The sequence below is a fragment of the Salmo salar genome, unplaced genomic scaffold (genome assembly GCF_905237065.1).
Source record: "Salmo salar unplaced genomic scaffold, Ssal_v3.1, whole genome shotgun sequence".
Lineage (NCBI taxonomy): Eukaryota > Metazoa > Chordata > Actinopteri > Salmoniformes > Salmonidae > Salmo > Salmo salar.
In genome coordinates this window covers 80521-102593 of record NW_025549185.1, presented here as the reverse complement: position 1 = coordinate 102593, position 22073 = coordinate 80521, and the positions used below count along the sequence as shown (strand labels likewise).

Genomic DNA, 22073 nt, shown 5'->3' with positions numbered 1-22073 from the left:
TGTTATTGAGTTGATGTTTACAGTATCATTATAATGAAGGATTTGTATATCTAACAGATTATCTACTCTCTCTAGCTTGGATCGCTGTAAACTGACATATGAATCCTGTGAGACTCTGACCTCAGCTCTGCAGACACCAAACTCCCCCCTGAGAGAACTGGACCTCAGCAACAATGACCTGGGAGACAGAGGAGTGGAGCTGCTCTGTGTTGGACTAACCAGTCCACTCCGCAACATACAGACACTAGTGTGAGTTAAATATCTTCAGTATGAGTTATTATGTGGATGTTTTAAACATGTGTTAATCATGTGCTCTTCTACCCTCTAGTCTAGGTCAGTGTGGTCTGACAGAGGGTTGCTGTTCACATCTGGCCTCAGTCCTGAGTTCACCCAACTCACAACTGAAACAACTGGAGCTGAGAGACAATGACCTGCAGGACTCAGGAGTTACACTGCTGTCTGCTGGACTGGAGGATCCAGACTGTAAACTACACACACTGGGGTAAGTACAGCTGTTTCAGTCAGGTCTTTACTGAGCTGAGTTACACTGCTGTCTGCTGGACTGGAGGATCCAGACTGTAAACTACACACACTGGGGTAAGTACAGCTGTTTCAGTCAGGTCTGTACTGAACTGAGCTTAGTAAAACAAATACTCTGAAAATCTGATGTTTCATGACAATGTTTGTGTCATGGACAAATGTATGGGTGTCCTACAAGATGATTGACACCAGTACACCAACCTAGACAGCTGTTGTGTGTCTCTCTGTAGGCTGTCTGGCTGTCTGGTCACAGAGGAGGGCTGTGCTGCTCTGTCTTCAGCTCTGAGGTCCAACCCCTCCCACCTGAAAGAGCTTGACCTGAGCTACAATCACCCAGGAGACTCTGCAGGGGGACTGCTTTCAGCTGCTCTGGTGGATCCCACATATAAACTGATGAAGCTGAAGTAAGTCAGAATAGATGTCCTAATAGTGTGAGCAGTGGTTGTGTCATATGTAGTGTAGTAGGGTCAGTAACATGAGGACATGATGGTAGAATTAAGGGGAAATTTACTCAGCAGGCTGAGCACTCCAACACAGCATACATCATCACCACATGAATACTCTTCTTCTGCATCTCTGATATCCTGGTGGAATTGTACTCTGTTCTGTATGCAGTAGGTAGGATAGAATACCTGTATGTCTCTAGTAATGAATTGTACTCTGTTCTGTATGCAGTAGGTAGGATAGAATACCTGTATGTCTCTAGTAATGAATTGTACTCCGTTCTGTATGCAGTAGGTAGGATAGAATACCTGTATGTCTCTAGTAATGAACTTGGATAGTGCACCAGAACACAACAATATGGTTTAAATGTTGACTGCTTTATTAGGTCTTTGTCAGTCAATAACCTGTTTCTCCTACAGTGTGGATCATGGTGGAGAGTGCAGGCTGAAATCAGGGCTGAGGAAGTGTAAGTCTCTTCAATCCTAATTAACTACATATTCAGAACTATAGTAACATAGTAACTAATCAATACTTGTTCTGTTCCTACAAAACAACATTTTATATGAAGATGTGGTTTGATTAAACTCTCCTTTTGTCTACAGATGCCTGTCATCTCACCCTGGACCCAAATACAGTAAACCCAAACCTGATACTGTCTGAGGGGAACAGGAAGGTGACATGGGTGGAAGAGAAGCAGCATTATGAAGACCATCCAGACAGATTTGACTATCATCCCCAAGTTCTCTGCAGAGAAGGCTTATCTGGATCTCGTTGTTACTGGGAGGTGGAGAGGGATGGTACCGAGGCTATCATTGGTGTGGTGTACAGAGGACTGAAGAGGAAGGGAAAGGAGGATGACTGTAGGATTGGAGCCAATAAGAAGTCCTTTAGTTTATTCTGCTATGATAGAGGTTATGAATTGAAAGTATTTTTCCATGTCTGGAGATCCATCTCTGGTCCTGTTTCTAAGAGAGTTGGAGTGTATCTGGACTGGCCAGCTGGTACTTTGTCCTTCTATAGTGTGTCCTCCTCTGGTACACTGACACACCTTTACACAGAACACACCACATTCACTGAACCCCTCTATCCTGGGTTTGGGTTTAGGTTTTACTCCTCCTCAGTGACCCAGTGTCAGATAGATGGCCAAGACATTCAGAGGTGAGTCATAGCAATATTTTATCATTTGTTTTCCTCTGGAATCATTCCTACAATTAGATTAGTAGTGGTGGTGTGTTTTAATGTGTTCTGTTGGACCTACAGACAGTTAGATTAGTAGTGGTGGTGTGTTTTAATGTGTTCTGTTGGACCTACAGACAGTTAGATTAGTAGTAGTGGTGTGTTTTAATGTGTTCTGTTGGACCTACAGACAGTTAGATTAGTAGTAGTGGTGTGTTTTAATGTGTTCTGTTGGACCTACAGACAGTTAGATTAGTAGTTGTGGTGTGTTTTAATGTGTTCTGTTGGACCTACAGACAGTTAGATTAGTAGTAGTGGTGTGTTTTAATGTGTTCTGTTGGACCTATAGACAGATTAGTCGTAGTGGTGTGTTTTAATGTGTTCTGTTGGATGTACCGATGTCCAGTTATCTCTCCTCTCTGTAATGTAATTCTCTCTCGAACCACTAGAGGGCATCAGAACCTGTTAAATAGAACGACCTCTCTGTAAAGTCATTCTCTCTCTAACCACTAAAGGGCATCAGAACCTGTTAAATAGAACAGCCTCTCTGTAATGTCATTCTCTCTCGAACCACTAGAGGGCATCAGAACCTGTTAAATAGAACAGCCTCTCTGTAATGTCATTCTCTCTCTAACCACTAGAGGGCATCAGAACCTGTTAAATAGAACAGCCTCTCTGTAATGTAATTCTCTCTCTAACCACTAGAGGGCATCAGAACCTGGTAAATAGAACAGCCTCTCTGTAATGTCATTCTCTCTCTAACCACTAGAGGGCATCAGAACCTGGTAAATAGAACAGCCTCTCTGTAATGTCATTCTCTCTCTAACCACTAGAGGGCATCAGAACCTGTTGAATAGAACAGCCTCTCTGTAATGTCATTCTCTCTCTAACCACTAGAGGGCATCAGAACCTGTTAAATAGAACAGCCTCTCTGTAATGTCATTCTCTCTCTAATCACTACCTGGGGGTATGTAACTCATGATACCTGGTGACTTCACACCTCTAAGGGCTTTCCTCAAGATATGCAATGTCACCTGTCGGTATTGCCTATATGAAAGTTGACATAGTGGGTTATGTCACATTTAGGCAATGCGCCCTACATAGGGAGTTGTTCTCTCACCCCTTATAAACTTGTTGTATGTCTTATGAAGACTGTATGCATGCTATATAAAGCCTTTATAAGTTGTATTTAGTTTAATCACAGTCTATCCTTCTGCTTTACCAACACCAGAGACCATGGTGGAGAGAGTTGGATCAAGCCTGGACCTGAGAACACCAGAGACCATGGTGGAGAGAGTTGTATCAAGCCTGGACCTGAGAACACCAGAGACCATGGTGGAGAGAGTTGTATCAAGCCTGGACCTGAGAACACCAGAGACCATGGTGGAGAGAGTTGTATCAAGCCTGGACCTGAGAACACCAGAGACCATGGTGGAGAGAGTTGTATCAAGCCTGGACCTGAGGACACCAGAGACCATGGTGGAGAGAGTTGTATCAAGCCTGGACCTGAGGACACCAGAGACCATGGTGGAGAGAGTTGGATCAAGCCTGGACCTGAGAACACCAGAGACCATGGTAGAGAGAGTTGTATCAAGCCTGGACCTGAGGACACCAGAGACCATGGTGGAGAGAGTTGGATCAAGCCTGGACCTGAGAACACCAGACACCATGGTGGAGGGAGTTGGATCAAGCCTGGACCTGAGAACACCAGATACCATGGTGGAGAGAGTTGGATCAGGCCTGGACCTGAGAAATGTGAGTTAACTGATAATTGTTTTCTATTTGGTCAAAACAAGCTTAAAGGTAGAGTCAGCAATATGACGTAGATGCACAAAGTAAACAGCATTGTGGGTCAATTTCAATAGCGCTCCTTTTCCCGTGACTACCACTCTGTAAGAGAGTGAAGAGAACCCTTGCACATGGGCAGATACTGTGTGTGACTGTGAGAGAGAGAGAAGTCAGGCATCTTGCTCATCACAATATCTGTGGTGCTGCTCGTACATCATCATTTAGCTGACTCTACCTTTAAGCTCTCATCATAGGATCTACCAGAAATCAGACCCCAACATCTACAAAACATGGACCAGAACGATGTTGTTTCCTGCTTCCACAAACATTAATTAATATAATGCTAATGTCAGATTATGATATGCTAATGAGTGTACATTCTGAGACTGTTGCTCACTTATATATTCATTTTTATTAAAAGTCTAATGAATAATTATTAATTCATTATTCCATGAGATTGTCCATTTTAAGTAACAACTACTTTTGACTTCAGGGATTCCTCAGAGCTGTAAGACTTGTGACCATGTTGAGGTAAGTCATAATGTCAATTGTTACTTTTACATAACTGTAGGAGTCAGGCACAGTCTCAAAGCCAGGTGTGTACTGACCAACCATTCTTACTGGGATATAGACAGTCCTGTGTTCTGCTTGTAGTCATGCAGGATTTTACCTGTTGTCATATTTTGTCATTAGACAGTTTCATTGATAAATCCCCAGCATTCCATGTAACGTTGAATAAATACATTTGATTAGTTACTTTCGTTAATGGGCCAGTTACCCAGACACAGATTAAGTCTAGTCTTGGACCTTAAAGAACTTTCTATTGAAACTTCCATTGAGCATGCTTTTTAGTCCAGCACTAGACTCAATCTGTGTCCAGGAAACAGGCCCCATATGTATTACTGACATGCTTGTCCTTGTTCAGGACTCCACACACTGGCTTCAGATTGAACCCTTGACTTCCACTGTCCAGGGAGTGACAATGTTCAGGTAAAATAGCTACTTTTAACATTTCATTCCACTTGCTAGTGTATTTCCCCATTACCTTTGGGAATAGTCTTCTAATCCAACATCTCCATTTGACCATTGACCCTCTCTACCATATCTTGTTGTTGCCCTCAGACACAGGACACCCAAAGGGAGTTATGAGTGCACAGTGTCTGGGCTCCGCTGGCTGTGTGAGAGAGATGTCATTCTGAAGTATCACTTCAGGAACTGGGAACCCTACAGTCACCTTCTGAAAGACATGCAGTACACACAAGGTGGTCCATTGCTGGACATCACTATGGAGTTAGGTGAACTGGAGGAAGTTCATCTGCCACACTTTGTCTGTTTAGGTAAAACCATATAGAAATAGTATTCAGAAAGACATTTCCATGTAACTGAGTTTCACTTCCTGAATGAATGAATGAACTATTCTGGGAGTTTGAGTTTACTGTGATCTGGTACTGCATATTCTTTGTGTTTTAGTTGGATGAATAATACAATATTTGTCTTTCTGTCTCCTTTTTATTTTGTTGATCAGGGACCAACCCTTCCCTGAGGAATGAGATGAAGATTCTTCATGTAGAGGAACATGGAGTGTCTTTAGAGGAAGTGCATGAGGTCACCAGATTCCATGCTAAGATTCTCCATCCCAAGTTCTCACTTATCTCTGTTATACTGAGATTACTGTCTTTGAACATAGATGTCCACTGTGACGTGGTCCTCTATCTGGCAGTAAAAAGGTCAACAGTCATTTCGAGGCTGTACCTGCTCCTCAGAAACTCCAGTCAGAAAGAGGTGAGGCACTTTCACTGAAGTGACAACAGTATGTTGAAACTTACTGAAGGAAAGCTGATAGTTTGTTGAAAATCTCTAGATTACAAAGACAACATGCAGCTCTGTGAGAAATCTATTTTTGTCTCATTCATTTGAAGAGCCAGTAGACAGCACTCCTCCCTCTGGTCGAAGGAGAACCCAATGCCCCTGGGCAGTGATGGGGACATTTCCCTGTGTAGGGTGCTGTCTTTCAGATGGGATGTTAAATGGGTGTCCTCTCCATGGTCACTAAAGATCCCATGGCACTTATCATAAGAGTAGGGGTGTTAACCCGGTGTCCTGGCTCAACTCCCAATTTGGCCCTCATACTATCATGGCTACCTAATCATCCCCAGCTTCCAATTGGCTCATTTATCCCCTCTCCTCTTCCCTGTAACTTTTCCCCAGGTTGTTGCTGTAAAAGAGAATCTCTTCTCAGTCAACTTACCTGGTACACCTTTAAAATATTATCCTGGTAAAATTGGGATAGTAGAACAATAGTCTACACATTTTTTGTTGACAAAAATGGATTGCATGTTGTGTGAATTACGAGACTACATTGTTCTGACTGACTACTACATTGCTCATTTTGTAGGCTGTTCAGGAACGGGAGAAAGATCAGGTGTCCAAAGGATTTTCAGAATTCGTCCTGTCAAGTCCAAACGGGCCCTTAAAGCTGAACAGTTTGTTTGCATTCAAGAATCCCCACTCCACTTCCATCAATCCAGAGGTGCAGTTTTAGCAGGCTGAGGACATGAATCTGTCATATTGTATATGAATAACTGTAATATCATTCTACTTCACTATTTCTTTCTTTCTATCTCTTGTCTGTTGTCTCAATCGTTGCACCATATGGCCTCCTACAGAAGATTCAGCTGTTACCTGCAGACACCACACCAAGCTGTTGTCAGATGATTATGGGAAACACAGGGGTTGACATTGAGATGGAATTAATCGGGGAAGATGAGAGGACAGTATGGAAATCAGTGGTATCAAAAGGTAAGAAATACTGCACATGAACAGTATGTCAATCATCAATGTCCTTTTCTAACAGATGCTTTTAAAATGTTTTATGATATTTTCTATTGTTTGTCTTTCAGATGTATACAGCAAAGACTCTCATCCAACATGTAAGCTTGTTTTTGTGGATGAGGTTTATAAAACGGGTTACAGAGCTAACATCTCTTCAAGTTGTGATGAAGGACACTGAAGGTCTTCATGAGTCATGTTCAGTGGGGTGATGAAGGTCTTCATGAGTCATGTTCAGTGGGGTGTAATGATATAAAACATTCAGACAGAAATACAGAGCCTTATCTGCGTCACATTTTGTTTAACAGTGGGATTAAAAGGGATTTCATTGTCATTTCTTGACGACAATCTACACAAAATACTCTAATGTCAAAGAATATATACATTTAGATTGATAGAAATGAAATGCCTAAAATAGTCGTTCCATAAGTATTCAGCCCCCCGAGTCAATACTTAGAAACACCTTTGGCAGCGATTACAGCTGGGAGTCTTTCTGGGTGAGTCTCTAAGGGCTTTCCACACCTGGATTGTACAATATTAGCCCATTATTATTTTCATAATTCTTCAAGCTCTGTCAAGATGTTGGAGATCATGGCTAGACAGCCATTTAAGTCTTTCCATAGATTTACAAGCAGATTTAAGTCAGAACTGTAACTTGGCCACTCAGGAACATTCAATGTCTTCTTGGTAAGCAGCTCAAGTGTAGATTTGGCCTTGTTATGTAGGTTATTGTTCTGTTGAAAGGTGAATTCCTCTCCCAGTGTCTTGGTTTTCCTCTAGGATTTTGCCTATTCTTAGCTCCATTCCATTTATTTTTTATCCTGAAAAACTCCCCAGTATTTGCTGATGACAAACATACCCATACTATGATGCAGCCACCAACATGCTTGAAAATAAGGAGGCAGTTACTCAGTGATGTGTTGGATTTGCCCCAAACATGAGGCTTTGCATTTAGGCCAAAAAGTGTCTTCCTTTGTAGATGTTTTTAACAGTATTACTTTAGTACCTTGTTGCATATAAGATGCATGTTTTGGAATATTTATATTCTGTATATTTGTATTCTTCTTTTCACTCTGTCCTTTAAGTCGTTATTATGGAGTCACTACAATGTTGTTGATCCATCCTCAGTTTTCTCCCATCACAGACGTTGAACTCTGGAACTGTTTTAAATTCACCAATGTCCTGATGGTAACATCCCTGAGCAGTTTCCTTCCTGTCCTGCAACTCAGTTCAGAAGGACGACTATCTTTGATGTGTCTGGGTGGTTTAATATGTAATCCACAGCATAATTATTAAATGTCTGATTTTGTTATTGTTACCCATCTACCAATCACTGCCCTTCTTCATGAGGCTTTCAAAAACATCCCTGGTCTTTGTATATAGTTGAATCTGTGCTTGAAATGCAATACTTCCAGATATTGTATGTATGGGGAACATGTCCACTTTGACATTACAGAGTATTTTCAGTAGATTGATGACAAAACATTACAACTAAATCCATTTTAATCCCACTATGTAACACAATAGAGAAATACAAGGGGTATGAACACTTTTGCAAGGCTCTGTATGTTATGTAGAATAGACAATCGTGTCAGCCAGGGTAGGTGTCAATTCCAAATAAGTCAGTCAATTCAGGAAGTGAACTGAAATTCCAATTCAATAACTGGAAAAGGGCATCTACTTTCAATGACTTCTCAATAAACGGAATAGTAATTTTATTTATTTTTTATTGACTGACTTCAATTGGAATTGACCACAACCCTGGAGTCAGCTCTATTCAATAAATGACTATCAGGGGAATGATAACTGGAGAGACTGCATGATGTAGAAACAGCTGCTGTTCACCCTAAAGACATATTCATTTAATTGATCCCCCCTTCAGCATTAATACTCATTGGGATTCCTGCTGAGGAGTTTCTTCAGAATCACAGGGCTATACTCATTCAGGGGAGTCAAAAACACAATGCCAATAGCAGATGTTCTGCGGTCAAAGGGCATGATTGGTGATGAAGAGTACTCCAGAATAAAAGCTGAAACAACTGAACAGGACCGAATGAGAGAACTACTGAGATCAGTCCTCCCTAAAGGACCAGAAGTGACGGGAGCTTGTCTCAAAGCTCTCATTGAACATGAACACCATCTTGTTAAGTACTTGAGTGAATCTAGGTAAGACCGTTTTCTTTTCTCCCTCCCTTGAATATGTGGAATGATTAAATATAGGTCAAATAAAAACATAGCTACCCAGATCAAAGAGAAAGTCTTTTTCAGACTGGAAGAATGTTTTTGTGTTGCTGTCTGTAATAAATGACTCTTATTATAGTTCTATCATAGGACCATCATCACATCATTATCTCAGGTGTATCATAGGACCATCATCACATCATTATCTCAGGTGTATCATAGAACCATCATCACATCATTATCTCAGGTGTATCATAGGACCATCATCACATCATTATCTCAGGTGTATCATAGGACCATCATCACATCATTATCTCAGGTGTATCATAGGACCATCATCACATCATTATCTCAGGTGTATCATAGGACCATCATCACATCATTATCTCAGGTGTATCATAGGATCATCATCACATCATTATCTCAGGTGTATCATAGGACTATCATCACATCATTATCTCAGGTGTATCATAGGACCATCATCACATAATTATCTCAGGTGTATCTCACTCCTCATTCTTCTGCATACTTTCTGACCTCTCTCTTCCCTTCTCCTCCATCCTCTGTCTTGTAGCACCTAATCTGAAGATGCTAAGGCTTGTCTCCTAGTCTGTGGACAAAGACACTTCTTCACCTAATCTGAAGATGCTGAGGCCTGTCTCCTAGTCTGTGGACAAAGACACTTCTTCACCTAATCTGAAGATGCTGAGGCCTGTCTCCTAGTCTGTGGACAAAGACACTTCTTCACCTAATCTGAAGATGCTGAGGCCTGTCTCCTAGTCTGTGGACAAAGACACTTCTTCACCTAATCTGAAGATGCTGAGGCCTGTCTCCTAGTCTGTGGACAAAGCCACTTCTTCACCTAATCTGAAGATGCTGAGGCCTGTCTCCTAGTCTGTGGACAAAGACACTTCTTCACCTAATCTGAAGATGCTGAGGCCTGTCTCCTGGTCTGTGGACAAAGACACTTAAATGATTGTAAGGGAAATGTTTATGTTTGTGCTATTCTTTTAACAAATGTCTGTGTTTTATTCATGTGCTGTTCTATAAACTAATTTGTGTATTCATCAAGTGGCTGACTGTACAAATCCTCACTATCAGTAGCTGTAATTTGGCAGTAAGCCCAGACGTTGTTTTGAGAACGAGATATCTCAGTTTCAAGGTCTCAGATTAGAGAGAAGAAGCCTGGTGAGGTGTTGGTCTGTCAAATGTTATGAACCAGTATTGGTCTGTCAAATGTTATGAACCAGTACTGGTCTGTTAAATGTTATGAACCAGTATTGGTCTGTCACATTGTCACGTCCTGGCCAGTATAAGGGTTAATTGTTATTGTAGTTTGGTCAGGACGTGGCAGAGGGTATTTGTTTTATGTGGTCCGGGGTGGTGTTTTGGTAAAAGGGTGTTTGATTTAGTATTTCCGGGTTTTTGGTTTATGGTCTATGTTTATGCATTTCTATGTGTAGTCTAGTAAGTGTGTTTCTATGTAGAGTTAATTGGGGTGGACTTCCAATTGATCTGGGTCTGACCAGGGAGAGATCCTGATTGACATGTGTACTATGGTACATTGAGTTGGGTCTGACCAGGGAGAGATCCTGATTGACATGTGTTCTATGGTGCATTGAGTTGGGTCTGACCAGGGAGAGATCCTGATTGGTTGGAACCTCTCCAGCTCACTGACAATAAACAATGATTCATTTCAGATTGACTTCGAGTGTCTCTGTGTGAAAGAATTTCCACAACATGATTTTGAAAACACAATTAAGGGAATGAACTGGAATGATGTCTTGTTCTATACAGATGGGGAGGCTGGTAGTCAGGCTAGTCAAAGATACACACCACCATGTTGACATCTTGACCAAAGACCTTCCTTAGATTCTTTATGGGATTACAACTCACTCTGTCTGAAGGAAGTGAGGAAATGGACTCACTAAAGGGGATAGCTGAGAGGGCAGAGAAGGCACGTGACATCATCGACATGGTGTTGAGAAAAGGAACTGAGTCAAGTTCCAGGATGATCAACCTTCTTGGGGAGCTGGACCCCTGTCTTTGTTCACTGCTTCAGATCAACAGTGTTGGAGTACCAACCTAATGGTAGAATGGATAGTAACAGTGTTGGAGTACCAACCTAATGGTAGAATGGATAGTATCAGTGTTGGGGTACCAACCTAATGGTAGAATGGATAGTAACAGTGTTGGGGTACCAACCTAACAGTAGAATGGGTAGTAACAGTGTACAAACGTTATGGAGAAAAAACATTGTGTGTGTGTGACGACTCTCCCAGGGATAAATACACCTTTCCCCCATTCATTGAGGAGACTCTCTCCACCCAGACACACTGTTGTTTTTGGTTTTGGCATTTCATTTGTTCATTTGTTTTGGCACCTTTCAACAGCCCTCAATATCACCATCTGTGAACACATCCACTCCCTTCCACTACTGACTACATACCCCATTATAACTTGTATATAGTTGACTTTATTTAATACATGTTTTTCTATATCTCCACGTTGTCTCCCTCTTTGTTATGGACTATGAGCCGGTTCGTAACAGTGGATGAGAATTATAATCTGAATCATTTGGACCGGGGAGAACTGATCCTAGATCAACCCTCCTATTCAACACCATGGGGTGTATTCACTAGGAAACAGACCTGATCCTAGATCAACACTCCTATTCAACACCATGGGGTGTATTCACTAGGAAACAGACCTGATCCTAGATCAACCCTCCTATTCAACACCATGGGGTGTATTCACTAGGAAACAGACCTGATCCTAGATCAACACTCCTATTCAACACCATGGGGTGTATTCACTAGGAAACAGACCGGATCCTAGATCAACCCTCCTATTCAACACCATGGGGTGTATTCACTAGGAAACAGACCTGATCCTAGATCAACACTCCTATTCAACACCATGGGGTGTATTCACTAGGAAACAGACCTGATCCTAGATCAACACTCCTATTCAACACCATGGGGTGTATTCACTAGGAAACAGACCTGATCCTAGATCAACACTCCTATTCAACACCATGGGGTGTATTCACTAGGAAACAGACCTGATCCTAGATCAACACTCCTATTCAACACCATGGGGTGTATTCACTAGGAAACAGACCTGATCCTAGATTATCACTCCTATTCAACACCATGGGGTGTATTCACTAGGAAACAGACTGTCACGTACAGTAGGCCAGAAGGCTAAACTGGAAAACTTAAACTCTATCAAAATAAAAAGATGGCGGAGCCGCAAAAGTTCTTCTGTGCATTTATTTACATAGTGATTCCGGAACAAAAACAACAGTACTGCCATCAAACATATACCTTATGGGACAGCTAAAAACAATGCTGCCCCATCCACAGCTCAATCCAAAATGCCTCTCCATGAACTGAAAGAGAGGCTCCTTTTGTAGGGCTAGCCCCTCCCCTCAGAACAATTAACACTAATTAATTAATTAATTAAGCAATTACCTATTCAAACCTTCCTTTTCCATTTGACTAAACATACTAAAGTATATACATTGCAACACGTTTTTTATGAAACAATATCACAATATAGCATTTACAAAATTACATCACTACTGACAGTGTCTTTCAATATTTCCATTTACTTTAACCTCTTCACTATAGGGGGCAGTATTTTCACGGCTGGATGAATAACGTACCCAAATTAAACTGCCTCCTACTCAGACTCAGAAGGTAGGATATGCATATTATTAGATTTGGATAGAAAACACTCTGAAGTTTCTAAAACTGTTTGAATGATGTCTGTGAGTATAACAGAACTCATATGGCAGGCAAAAACCTGAGAAAAATCCAACCAGGAAGTTTGACCTCAGATGGCTGTAGTCATTTCAAATGAAGTTCTATCTAAAATGCAGTGTCTGTGATGTCATATTGCACTTCCTAAGGCTTCCACTAGATGTCAACAGTCATTAGAACCTCGTTTGATGCTTCTAGAATACGATTTGATTGAATAACACCCGGAAGAGTAACTGGTCGACCTGGGGTCATTTCCTTACCTCGCGCACGCTCACGAAGGATTAGCCATTTTTCTTTTTCTTTTGTAATGAATCTGCTATTCCGTCCGGTTGGAATATTATTGCAATTCTACAATTATAATACCCTAAAGATTGATTGTGAACATGGTTTGACATGTTACTACAAACGCTGAGGGAACTTTATAACTTTTCGTCGACGGTAGAATGATGCATTTTGGAATGGGGATCTGGACGCGCCATCAAAACGGATTTATTTTTACATAAATTATGGACTTTATCAAACAAATGAACATTTCTTGTGGAAGTGGGAGACCTTCCGAGTGCATTCAGCCGAATATCAGCAAAGGTAAGATAATGAAGGTCATTAAACCTTTATTTACGAATTTGTGGCAATGATTTAAGATATCTTGGATTTGATGTTCTAAATACTTGGAATTTATCAATAATAGGAGCTTAGTTATTCTACACAGATTCACTAAGGTGTTTTTACTTTGTGTATTAACAAAATTGATAAGGGAGCAGGTCTGCGAAGACCTGAGGTACATGTGCACTACCATAAATAAAACTAGCTTAAAACTGTTGGGGCTACAGGTTAGCAATGAACCCCGAGTCGGGATTGCTAACAAGGCTGGAAATTCAAAACATCAAAAATCTAATAATTTCAATTTCTCAAACAATCAACTATTTTACACAATTTAAAAGATAAACATCTCCTTAATCTAACCACATTGTTCGATTTTCAAAGAGGCTTTACGGCAAAAGCATAAAGTTAGATTATGTTAGGACAGTACATAGCCACAAAAGTACAAACATCCAATTTCAATTCAAGGTCAGGCGTCACCAAAAGCAGAAACCAGCTAAAATTATGCACCAACCTTTGACAATCTCCATCAGATGACACTCCTAGGACATTATGTTATACAATACATGCATTTTTTGTTCCATCAAGTTCATATTTATATCCAAAAACAGCATTTTACAGTAGCGTGAAATTCAGATTTTTTTCTTCTCTGAAATGCTTCCGGTGAACATAACAAAATTACTATTCGAAAACATTGGTAAATTATAATATTGTCATTCTGTCACGTCCTGACCAGCAGATGGAGCTGTTGTTGTAGTTTTGGGGTCAGGACGTGGCAATCTTGTGTGTGTGATTGTTCTGTGTTGGTCTTGTGACTCCTGATCAGGAACAGCTGGGGATCGTTGTTCCTGATTGGGAGTCATATATGTAGGAGTATGTTTGTCACTTGGTTTTGTGGGTAGTTGTTTTTGCACTGCGTATTGTGTGCCTGCAAAACTGTTCCTGTCTTATATATTGTTTGAATTGTGAAGTGGATGCTCTACTCCTTTATTTTTATTAAAGATGAGTATTCACATACCTGCTGCGCCTTGGTCCATTTTTACAGAAGACAGCCGTTACAGAACTACCCACCAAAGGACCAAGCAGCAGAAGAGGAGGAAGCCACAGGAGAAGAAAATGGAAGAATGGACCTGGCAGGACGAAAGAAAATTCTGGGCGGACAAGTTAAGGGAGCTAAGGGAACCCGAGAGGCAGCCCCAAGATTTTTTTTTGGGGGGGCACACGGGTAGTTTGGCCAGGCCAGGGAAGAGCCGTAAGCCAGCTACCCGTGACTACAGGGAGGTGCGTACGAGGTGGAGGGCGTCATGTTACGCTGAGGTGCGCACCATCTCGCCTATACGGACGCACAGCCCACTTCGCCCAGTACCAGCGCCCCGCAGGTGCCAGGGCAAGGGGAGCATCGAGCCGGAAGGGGTGATGCCAACCCTGCACTCAAGACCGCCAGTGCGCCCTTTCGGTCCGGTGTTTCCCGCTAGACACACTAGCATGGAGGTGCGTGTCTCCAGGCTGGTACGTCCAATACCTGCCCCACGCATCAGGAGTCAACAGTCGTCATCAGAGCTGCCCGCCAGTCAACAGTCACCAGAGCTGCCCGCCAGTCAACAGTCACCAGAGTTGCCCGCCAGTCAACAGTCGTCAGAGCTGCCCGCCAGTCAACAGTCGTCGGAGCTGCCCGCCAGTCAACAGTCGTCGGAGCTGCCCGCCAGTCAACAGTCGTCGGAGCTGCCCGCCAGTCAACAGTCGTCGGAGCTGCCCGCCAGTCAACAGTCGTCGGAGCTGCCCGCCAGTCAACAGTCGCCGGAGTGGCCGGACTGCGCTGAACTGCCGGAGTGGCCGGACTGCGCTGAACTGCCGGAGTGGCCGGACTGCGCTGAACTGCCGGAGTGGCCGGACTGCGCTGAACTGCCGGAGTGGCCGGACTGCCCTGAACTGCCGGAGTGGCCGGACTGCCCTGAACTGCCGGAGTGGCCGGACTGCCCTGAACTGCCGGAGTGGCCGGACTGCCCTGAACTGCCGGAGTGGCCGGACTGCCCTGAACTGCCGGAGTGGCCGGACTGCCCTGTTCTGCCGGAGTGGCCGGACTGCCCTGTTCTGCCAGAGTGGCCGGACTGCCCTGTTCTGCCAGAGTGGCCGGACTGCCCTGTTCTGCCAGAGTGGCCGGACTGCCCTGTTCTGCCAGAGTGGCCGGACTGCCCTGTTCTGCCAGAGTGGCCGGACTGCCCTGTTCTGCCAGAGTGGCCGGACTGCCCTGTTCTGCCAGAGTGGCCGGACTGCCCTGTTCTGCCAGAGTGGCCGGACTGCCCGGTTCTGCCAGAGGTGCCCGCCTGCCCTGATCTGCCAGGGTGCCCGGCCTGTCAGGATCAGCCCGAGTGGTCCTCCTGCCCTCCGGTCCAGCCCGAGTGGTCCTCCTGCCCTCCGGTCCAGCCCGAGTGGTCCTCCTGCCCTCCGGTCCAGCCCGAGTGGTCCTCCTGCCCTCCGGCCCAGCCCGAGTGGCCCGCATGCCCTCCGGCCCAGCCCGAGTGGCCCGCATGCCCTCCGGCCCAGCCCGAGTGGCCCGCATGCCTTCCGGCCCAGCCCGAGTGGCCCGCATGCCTTCCCGGCCCAGCCCGAGTGGCCCGCATGCCTTCCGGCCCAGCCCGAGTGGCCCGCATGCCTTCCGGCCCGGCCCGAGTGGCCCGCATGCCTTCCGGCCCGGCCCGAGGGGCCCGCATGCCCTCCGGCCCGGCCCGAGGGGCCCTCCTGCTCCCCGGCCCGGCCCGAGGGGCCCTCCTGCTCCCCGGCCCGGCCCGAGGGGCCCTCCTGCCCCCCGGCCCGGCCCGAGGGGCCCTCCTGTCCCCCGGCCCGGCTCGAGGGGTCCGTCTGCCTGGCGCAGCTATCGGCTCCACCGAAGTGGGCGACGCCGAGGGTGGAGCAGGGTCCACGTCCTGCACCGGAGCCACCTCCAGGATAGGTGGGTTGGGGAGGGAGGGTGTAGCACAGTGCCGTCGTTGACGGCAGCCACCCTCCCTTCCCTCCCTTATTGTTTAGGGGTTATTGTTTATGGGTTTTGTTGGGGATTTTGTTTGTTGGTGTTTTTTCGTTGTTAGGTGCATTCCGGGGTCTGCACCTTGAGGGGGGGGTACTGTCACGTCCTGACCAGCAGATGGAGCTGTTGTTGTAGTTTTGGGGTCAGGACGTGGCAGTCTTGTGTGTGTGATTGTTCTGTGTTGGTCTTGTGACTCCTGATCAGGAACAGCTGGGGATCGTTGTTCCTGATTGGGAGTCATATATGTAGGAGTATGTTTGTCACTTGGTTTTGTGGGTAGTTGTTTTTGCACTACGTATTGTGTGCCTGCAAAACTGTTCCTGTCTTATATATTGTTTGAATTGTGAAGTGGATGCTCTACTCCTTTATTTTTATTAAAGATGAGTATTCACATACCTGCTGCGCCTTGGTCCATTTTTACAGAAGACAGCCGTTACACATTCAAAGAATAATATATTATCATCTCGTAATTGCTACCGAATGGCCAGATCTCAAAATAACTTTACTGGGAAATCACATTTTGCAATAAACGGGGTGCTATGCTAAGAACAATAAGCTATGCTATACAGTTAGCATCATCTAATATCGATAATAACATTGTAAATATCCCCTTACCTTTGATTATCTCCATCAGAAGGCACTGCCAGGAATCCAAGGTCCAGAACAAATGTGGTTTCTTTTGACAAAGTTCATAATTTATGTCCAAATAACACCAAGTAGTTTGCGTTCATTATGCTCCCACAAAACGTGGTGGGGGCGGTGTAAAATCACGCCGAAAAGCTAAAAAAACCTAGTAAATAATCTATTTACGTTCGTTCAAACATGTCAAACGTTGTTTAGCATTAATCTTTTGGTCCATTTTTAACGTTAAACATCAGTAATATTTTCACACAACCTATCCTATGTCTAGATAAACAATTATGACAAACTCACGCTTCTCAGATTTATGCGCAGGCGCAAAAAAATGAAGTGACGACATGTCAACTTCCATGCATTCTAATTTGCTCTCTGTTTATCATAGACGCTTCAAACAACTTTATAAAGATCGTTGACATCTAGTGGATGCCGTAGGAGTTGCGAAATGAATCCTTTCTCACTATGGTATCTATAAAACAATGACACTAAATAGTACAGTCACAAAATTCACATTTTTTTTTTTTATCTATTTTTCACAGGTTTTTGCCTGCAATATGAGTTTTGTTATACTTACAGACACCATTCAAACGGTTTTAGAAAATTCAGAGTGTTTTCTATCCGAATGTGTTAATAATATGCATATCCTAGCTTCTGAGTTGGTGTAGGAGGCAGTTAAAAATTGGCACATATTTTTTTCAAAATTTCTCAATACTGCCCCCTAGCCCTAACAGGTTAATAATTGAGGTCAGTGTTTTTCTTTGTGAAGTGGCCGAGAGGTTATTAAGAAGGGATATAAAATAGGTGCTGTGAGATAGGACGGTAATTTTGTGCAAAGAGGATAACTTAAATGGTTATTTAACGAGTGGTAAATTAACCATAGATCCGAATCAAGAGACATACCTAAATAAAGTCCTAAATTGAGGAGAGGAGAGGCTATAAAATAGGTTTGTGAGATAGAATTACCATCCTATGTGAACAAGATAACTCAACTCAAATGGTCAATTAACAAGAGTGAATTAACCATAGATGCAATTCAAAAGACAACACTGAAATAAAGTCCAAAAAGGAGGAGAGGCAAGAGCATTCAATTAAACAAGACTAGGTAAATTAATTATAGATCCAAATTAACAGATTGGAATTAAACAAAACAAGGTAAGATAATCATAGATCCAAATTAGTAGTCATAATAGAACAAAACCAGGTTAAAGTGAAAAGCAAATACACATAGATCGTCAGCATAGAGTGAGAGCACCCACATAGAGAGGAGTGACACAATTCTAGATTGTGAGAAGAAGACACATAGATTGTGATACACATAGAAGTTTTACATTTAATTAGAGTTGTAATAATAACGGTAGAAAGCACTCACATAGAGATTAATAGTAAGTACACACAGATTGTGAGAAGAAGCATAATAACAACGATAGTTATTGGATAACCATGGGTGGCAAATCCTCAAAGGAGGTGCAGGAATTAACGGGATGAGCGATACATGGAGTTAAATGTTATAAAATAAATATTTATTTCGGTCCAATGTGGAGAAGGAAGTATGAATTTGATGGAAGTTTGGATGTAGAAAAGTTGGGACTAATGATAAGAAAGATACATAAGGTATGTGGGGACAAGACAGGGAAACAGCAGGTCAAGGGTTAGATATAGCCAGAGTGTGGCTGTCTGAAGCCCGGAGAAGAAGGCAAGTATAGAGAAAGAGAGAGAGAAGGTTTGAAGAAGGATATCAGCAGGGGGAAAATAAATAAAAATGATGTGCGTGTGAGATAGGGTTATTGACCAGTTAAAAGTCATAAGTTCAGTAACTCGTATATGTGTGAGACCTAATAACTTATCAAAAGTCACAAAAGTAATTATTCCTAAATTCTGAGAAAGAGAAAAAGAGAGAGGCAGAGTAAACGGGAGCAAGGTTAAGGAGAGTAATCGCAGGCGAAAAGCTTAGACATTTACATTAGGGCTATGTTCTGGAAATTGTATCGGTAGTACATGCCTAATTTTACGACTACAGATATTTAGAAATAGGGTTGTTTGCGAGCAGTCTTCATCATTTCAATAGCACGTTGGTGGTTCAGCGGTAGAATTCTCGACTGCCAGACGGGAGGCTCGGGTTCGTTTCTCAGCCTATGCATCAGTGGATTATAATTTGAGGTGCTGATTGTCATTCAACTGTTGGTATGTTTTGCCTGGAAAGATTCGGTTGTTAGTGGTTGTTTAACCTGTTATGGCTAGGGGGCAGTATTTTCACGGCTGGATAAAAAACGTACCCGATTTAATCTGATTATTACTCCTGCCCAGAAACTAGAATATGCATATAATTATTATCTTTGGATAGAAAACACTCCAAAGTTTCTAAAACTGTTTGAATGGTGTCTGTGAGTATAACAGAACTCATTTGGCAGGACAAAACCTGAGAAGATTCCTTACAGGAAGTGCCCTCTCTGACCATTTCTTGGCCTTCTACACTCTCTTTATTGAAATCTGAGGATCTCTGCTGTAACGTGACACTTCCTACGGCTCCCATAGGCTCTCAGAAGGCGGCAAAACGGTGAATGATGACTCTGCTGTCTCTGGCTGAAAAACAGTAGTGCATTTGGATAGTGGTCGATCTGAGAACAATGAGACTGAGGCGCGTGCACGAGCCGACACCATGTTTTTATTTTTTTGTCTTTGAACGAAAACAGGGTTTCCCGGTCGGAATATTATCGTTTTTTTACGAGAAAAATCGCATAAAAATTGATTTTAAACAGCGATTGACATGCTTCGAATTACGGTAATGGAATATTTAGAATTTTTTTGTCACGAAATGCGTCGTGCTCGTCACCCTTCTTTACCCTTTCGGATAGTGTCTTGAACGCACTAACAAAACGCCGCTGTTTGGATATAACTATGGATTATTTGGGCCCAAACCAACATTTGTTATTGAAGTAGAAGTCCTGGGAGTGCATTCTGGGAGTGCATACCTTTGCTGTTCTTCGTCAGAATGCACTCCCAGGACTTCTACTTCAATAACAAATGTTGGTTTGGTTAAAAATAATCCATAGTTATGTTCAAATATCCTCTGTTTTGTTCATGCGTTCAAGACACTATCCGAAAGGTAAAGAAGGGTGATGCGCCTGACGCGTTTCGTGACAAAAAATTCTAAATATTCCATTACCGTACTTCGAAGCATGTCAACCGCTGTTTAAAATCAATTTTTTTGCAATTTTTCTCGTAAAAAAGCGATAATATTCCGACCGGGAAACCCTTTTTTAGTTCAAAGAGAGAGAAAATAAAAACATGGGGTCGCCTCGTGCACACGCCTCAGTCTCATTGTACTCTGATCGACCACTATCCAAAGGCGCCAATGTTTTTCAGCCAGGGGCTCCAAAGACATCATTCAGCTTTTTCCCGCCTTCTGAGAGCCTATGGGAGCCGTAGGAAGTGTCACGTTACAGCAGAGATCCTCAGTTTTGAAAAAAGAGAGTCAAGAAGCCCAAGAAATTGTCAGACAGGCCACTCCCTGTAAGGAATCTTCTCAGGTTTTTGCCTGCCATATGAGTTCTGTTATACTCACAGACACCATTCAAACAGTTTTAGAAACTTTAGGGCATTTTCTATCCAAAGCCAATAATTATATGCATATTCTAGCTTCTGGGCAGTAGTAATAACCAGATTAAATCGGGTATGTTTTTTATCCGGCCGTGCAAATACTGCCCCTACCCCCAACAGGTTAACTTTTGACTATCGATACCGACAGAATAAGAACAAGTCTTTGATATTAATTATTAGTCTGCAGCTAAGTACTCGATATCATCAAACGCGAAGACCGACGAAACATCCATTCTATAACGACATTAACCTCTTACATCTAGACGTTCTGCTAGCGGAACACCTGCTCCAATATCCAATGATGGGCGTGGCGCGAAATACAAAGTCCTCGAAAATCCGAAAACTTCAATTTTTCAAACATATGACTATTTTACACCATTTTAAAGACAACACTCTCCTTTATCTAACCACACTGTCCGATTTCAAAAAGGCTTCACAGCGAAAGCAAAACATTAGATTATGTCAGCAGAGTACCCAGCCAGAAATAATCAGACACCCATTTTTCAAGCTAGCATATAATGTCACAAAAAACAAAACCACAGCTAAATGCAGCACTAACCTTTGATGATCTTCATCAGATGACACTCCTATGACATTATGTTATACAATCCATGCATGTTTTGTTCAATCAAGTTCATATTTATATCAAAAAACAGCTTTTTACATTAGCATGTGACGTTCAGAACTAGCATTCCCACCGAACACTTCCGGTGAATTTACTAAATTACTCCTGATAAACGTTCACAAAAAACATAACAATTATTTTAAGAATTATAGATACAGAACTCCTTTATACAATCGCGGTGTCCGATTTTAAAATTGCTTTTCGGTGAAAGCACATTTTGCAATATTCTGAGTAGATAGCCCGGCCATCATGGCTACCTATTTTGACACCCACCAAGTTTGGTACTCACCAAACTCAGATTTACTATAAGAAAAATTGGATTACCTTTGCTGTTCTTCGTCAGAATGCACTCCCAGGACTTCTACTTCAATAACAAATGTTGGTTTGGTTCCAAATAATCCATAGTTATATCCAAATAGCGGCGTTTTGTTGTGCGTTCAAGACACTATCCGAAGGGTGACGCGCCCGGCGCGTTTCGTGACAAAAAATGTCAAAATATTCCATTACCGTACTTCGAAGCATGTCAAACGCTGTTTAAAATCAATTTTTATGCGATTTTTCTCGTAAAAAAGCGATAATATTCCGACCGGGAGTCGTTGTTTTCGTTCAAAGACTGAAAATGAAAACATGGAGTCTTCTCGTGCACGCGCCCCCAGTCTCATTGTTCTCAGATCGACCACTATCCAAATGCACTACTGTTTTTCATTCATGGCCTGCAAAGTCATCATTCAACGTTCTGGCGCCTTCTGAGAGCCTATGGGAGCGTCAGAAAATGTCACGTTATGCCAGAGATCCCCTGTTTTGGATAGAGATTATCAAGAAGGCCAATAAATGGTCAGAGAGGGCGCTTCCTGTTTGGAATCTT

General features: G+C 42.8%; 2 protein-coding genes across 4 annotated transcripts in view; both read left to right on the top strand.

Moving 5' to 3' along the window:
• Nucleotides 1-22073, top strand: part of LOC123735921 (NACHT, LRR and PYD domains-containing protein 3-like) — a 65446-nt gene that overhangs the window by 2078 nt on the left and 41295 nt on the right. The window contains exons 3-4 of the mRNA XM_045713085.1: nt 76-249; nt 329-502. Coding sequence (XP_045569041.1) covers nt 76-249; nt 329-502 — 348 coding nt within the window. The remainder of the gene's footprint in view (nt 1-75; nt 250-328; nt 503-22073) is intronic.
• Nucleotides 4714-10197, top strand: LOC123735919 (NACHT, LRR and PYD domains-containing protein 1 homolog). 3 transcript variants are annotated; one of them, XR_006765819.1, is made up of 8 exons: nt 4714-4938; nt 5071-5285; nt 5474-5730; nt 6344-6478; nt 6615-6747; nt 6849-6878; nt 8660-8943; nt 9533-10197. XR_006765819.1 is itself a non-coding variant. In XM_045713082.1 (7 exons), the coding sequence occupies exons 1-7, from the start codon at nt 4790-4792 to the stop codon at nt 8782-8784; spliced, it is 1044 nt and encodes a 347-aa protein (XP_045569038.1). In that variant the 5' UTR covers nt 4714-4789; the 3' UTR covers nt 8785-9023. The 3 variants fall into 3 exon arrangements, 1 of the variants encoding a protein (XP_045569038.1); XR_006765820.1 differs by having other exon boundaries at nt 8771-8943; nt 9533-10196; XM_045713082.1 differs by lacking the exon at nt 9533-10197 and having other exon boundaries at nt 8660-9023.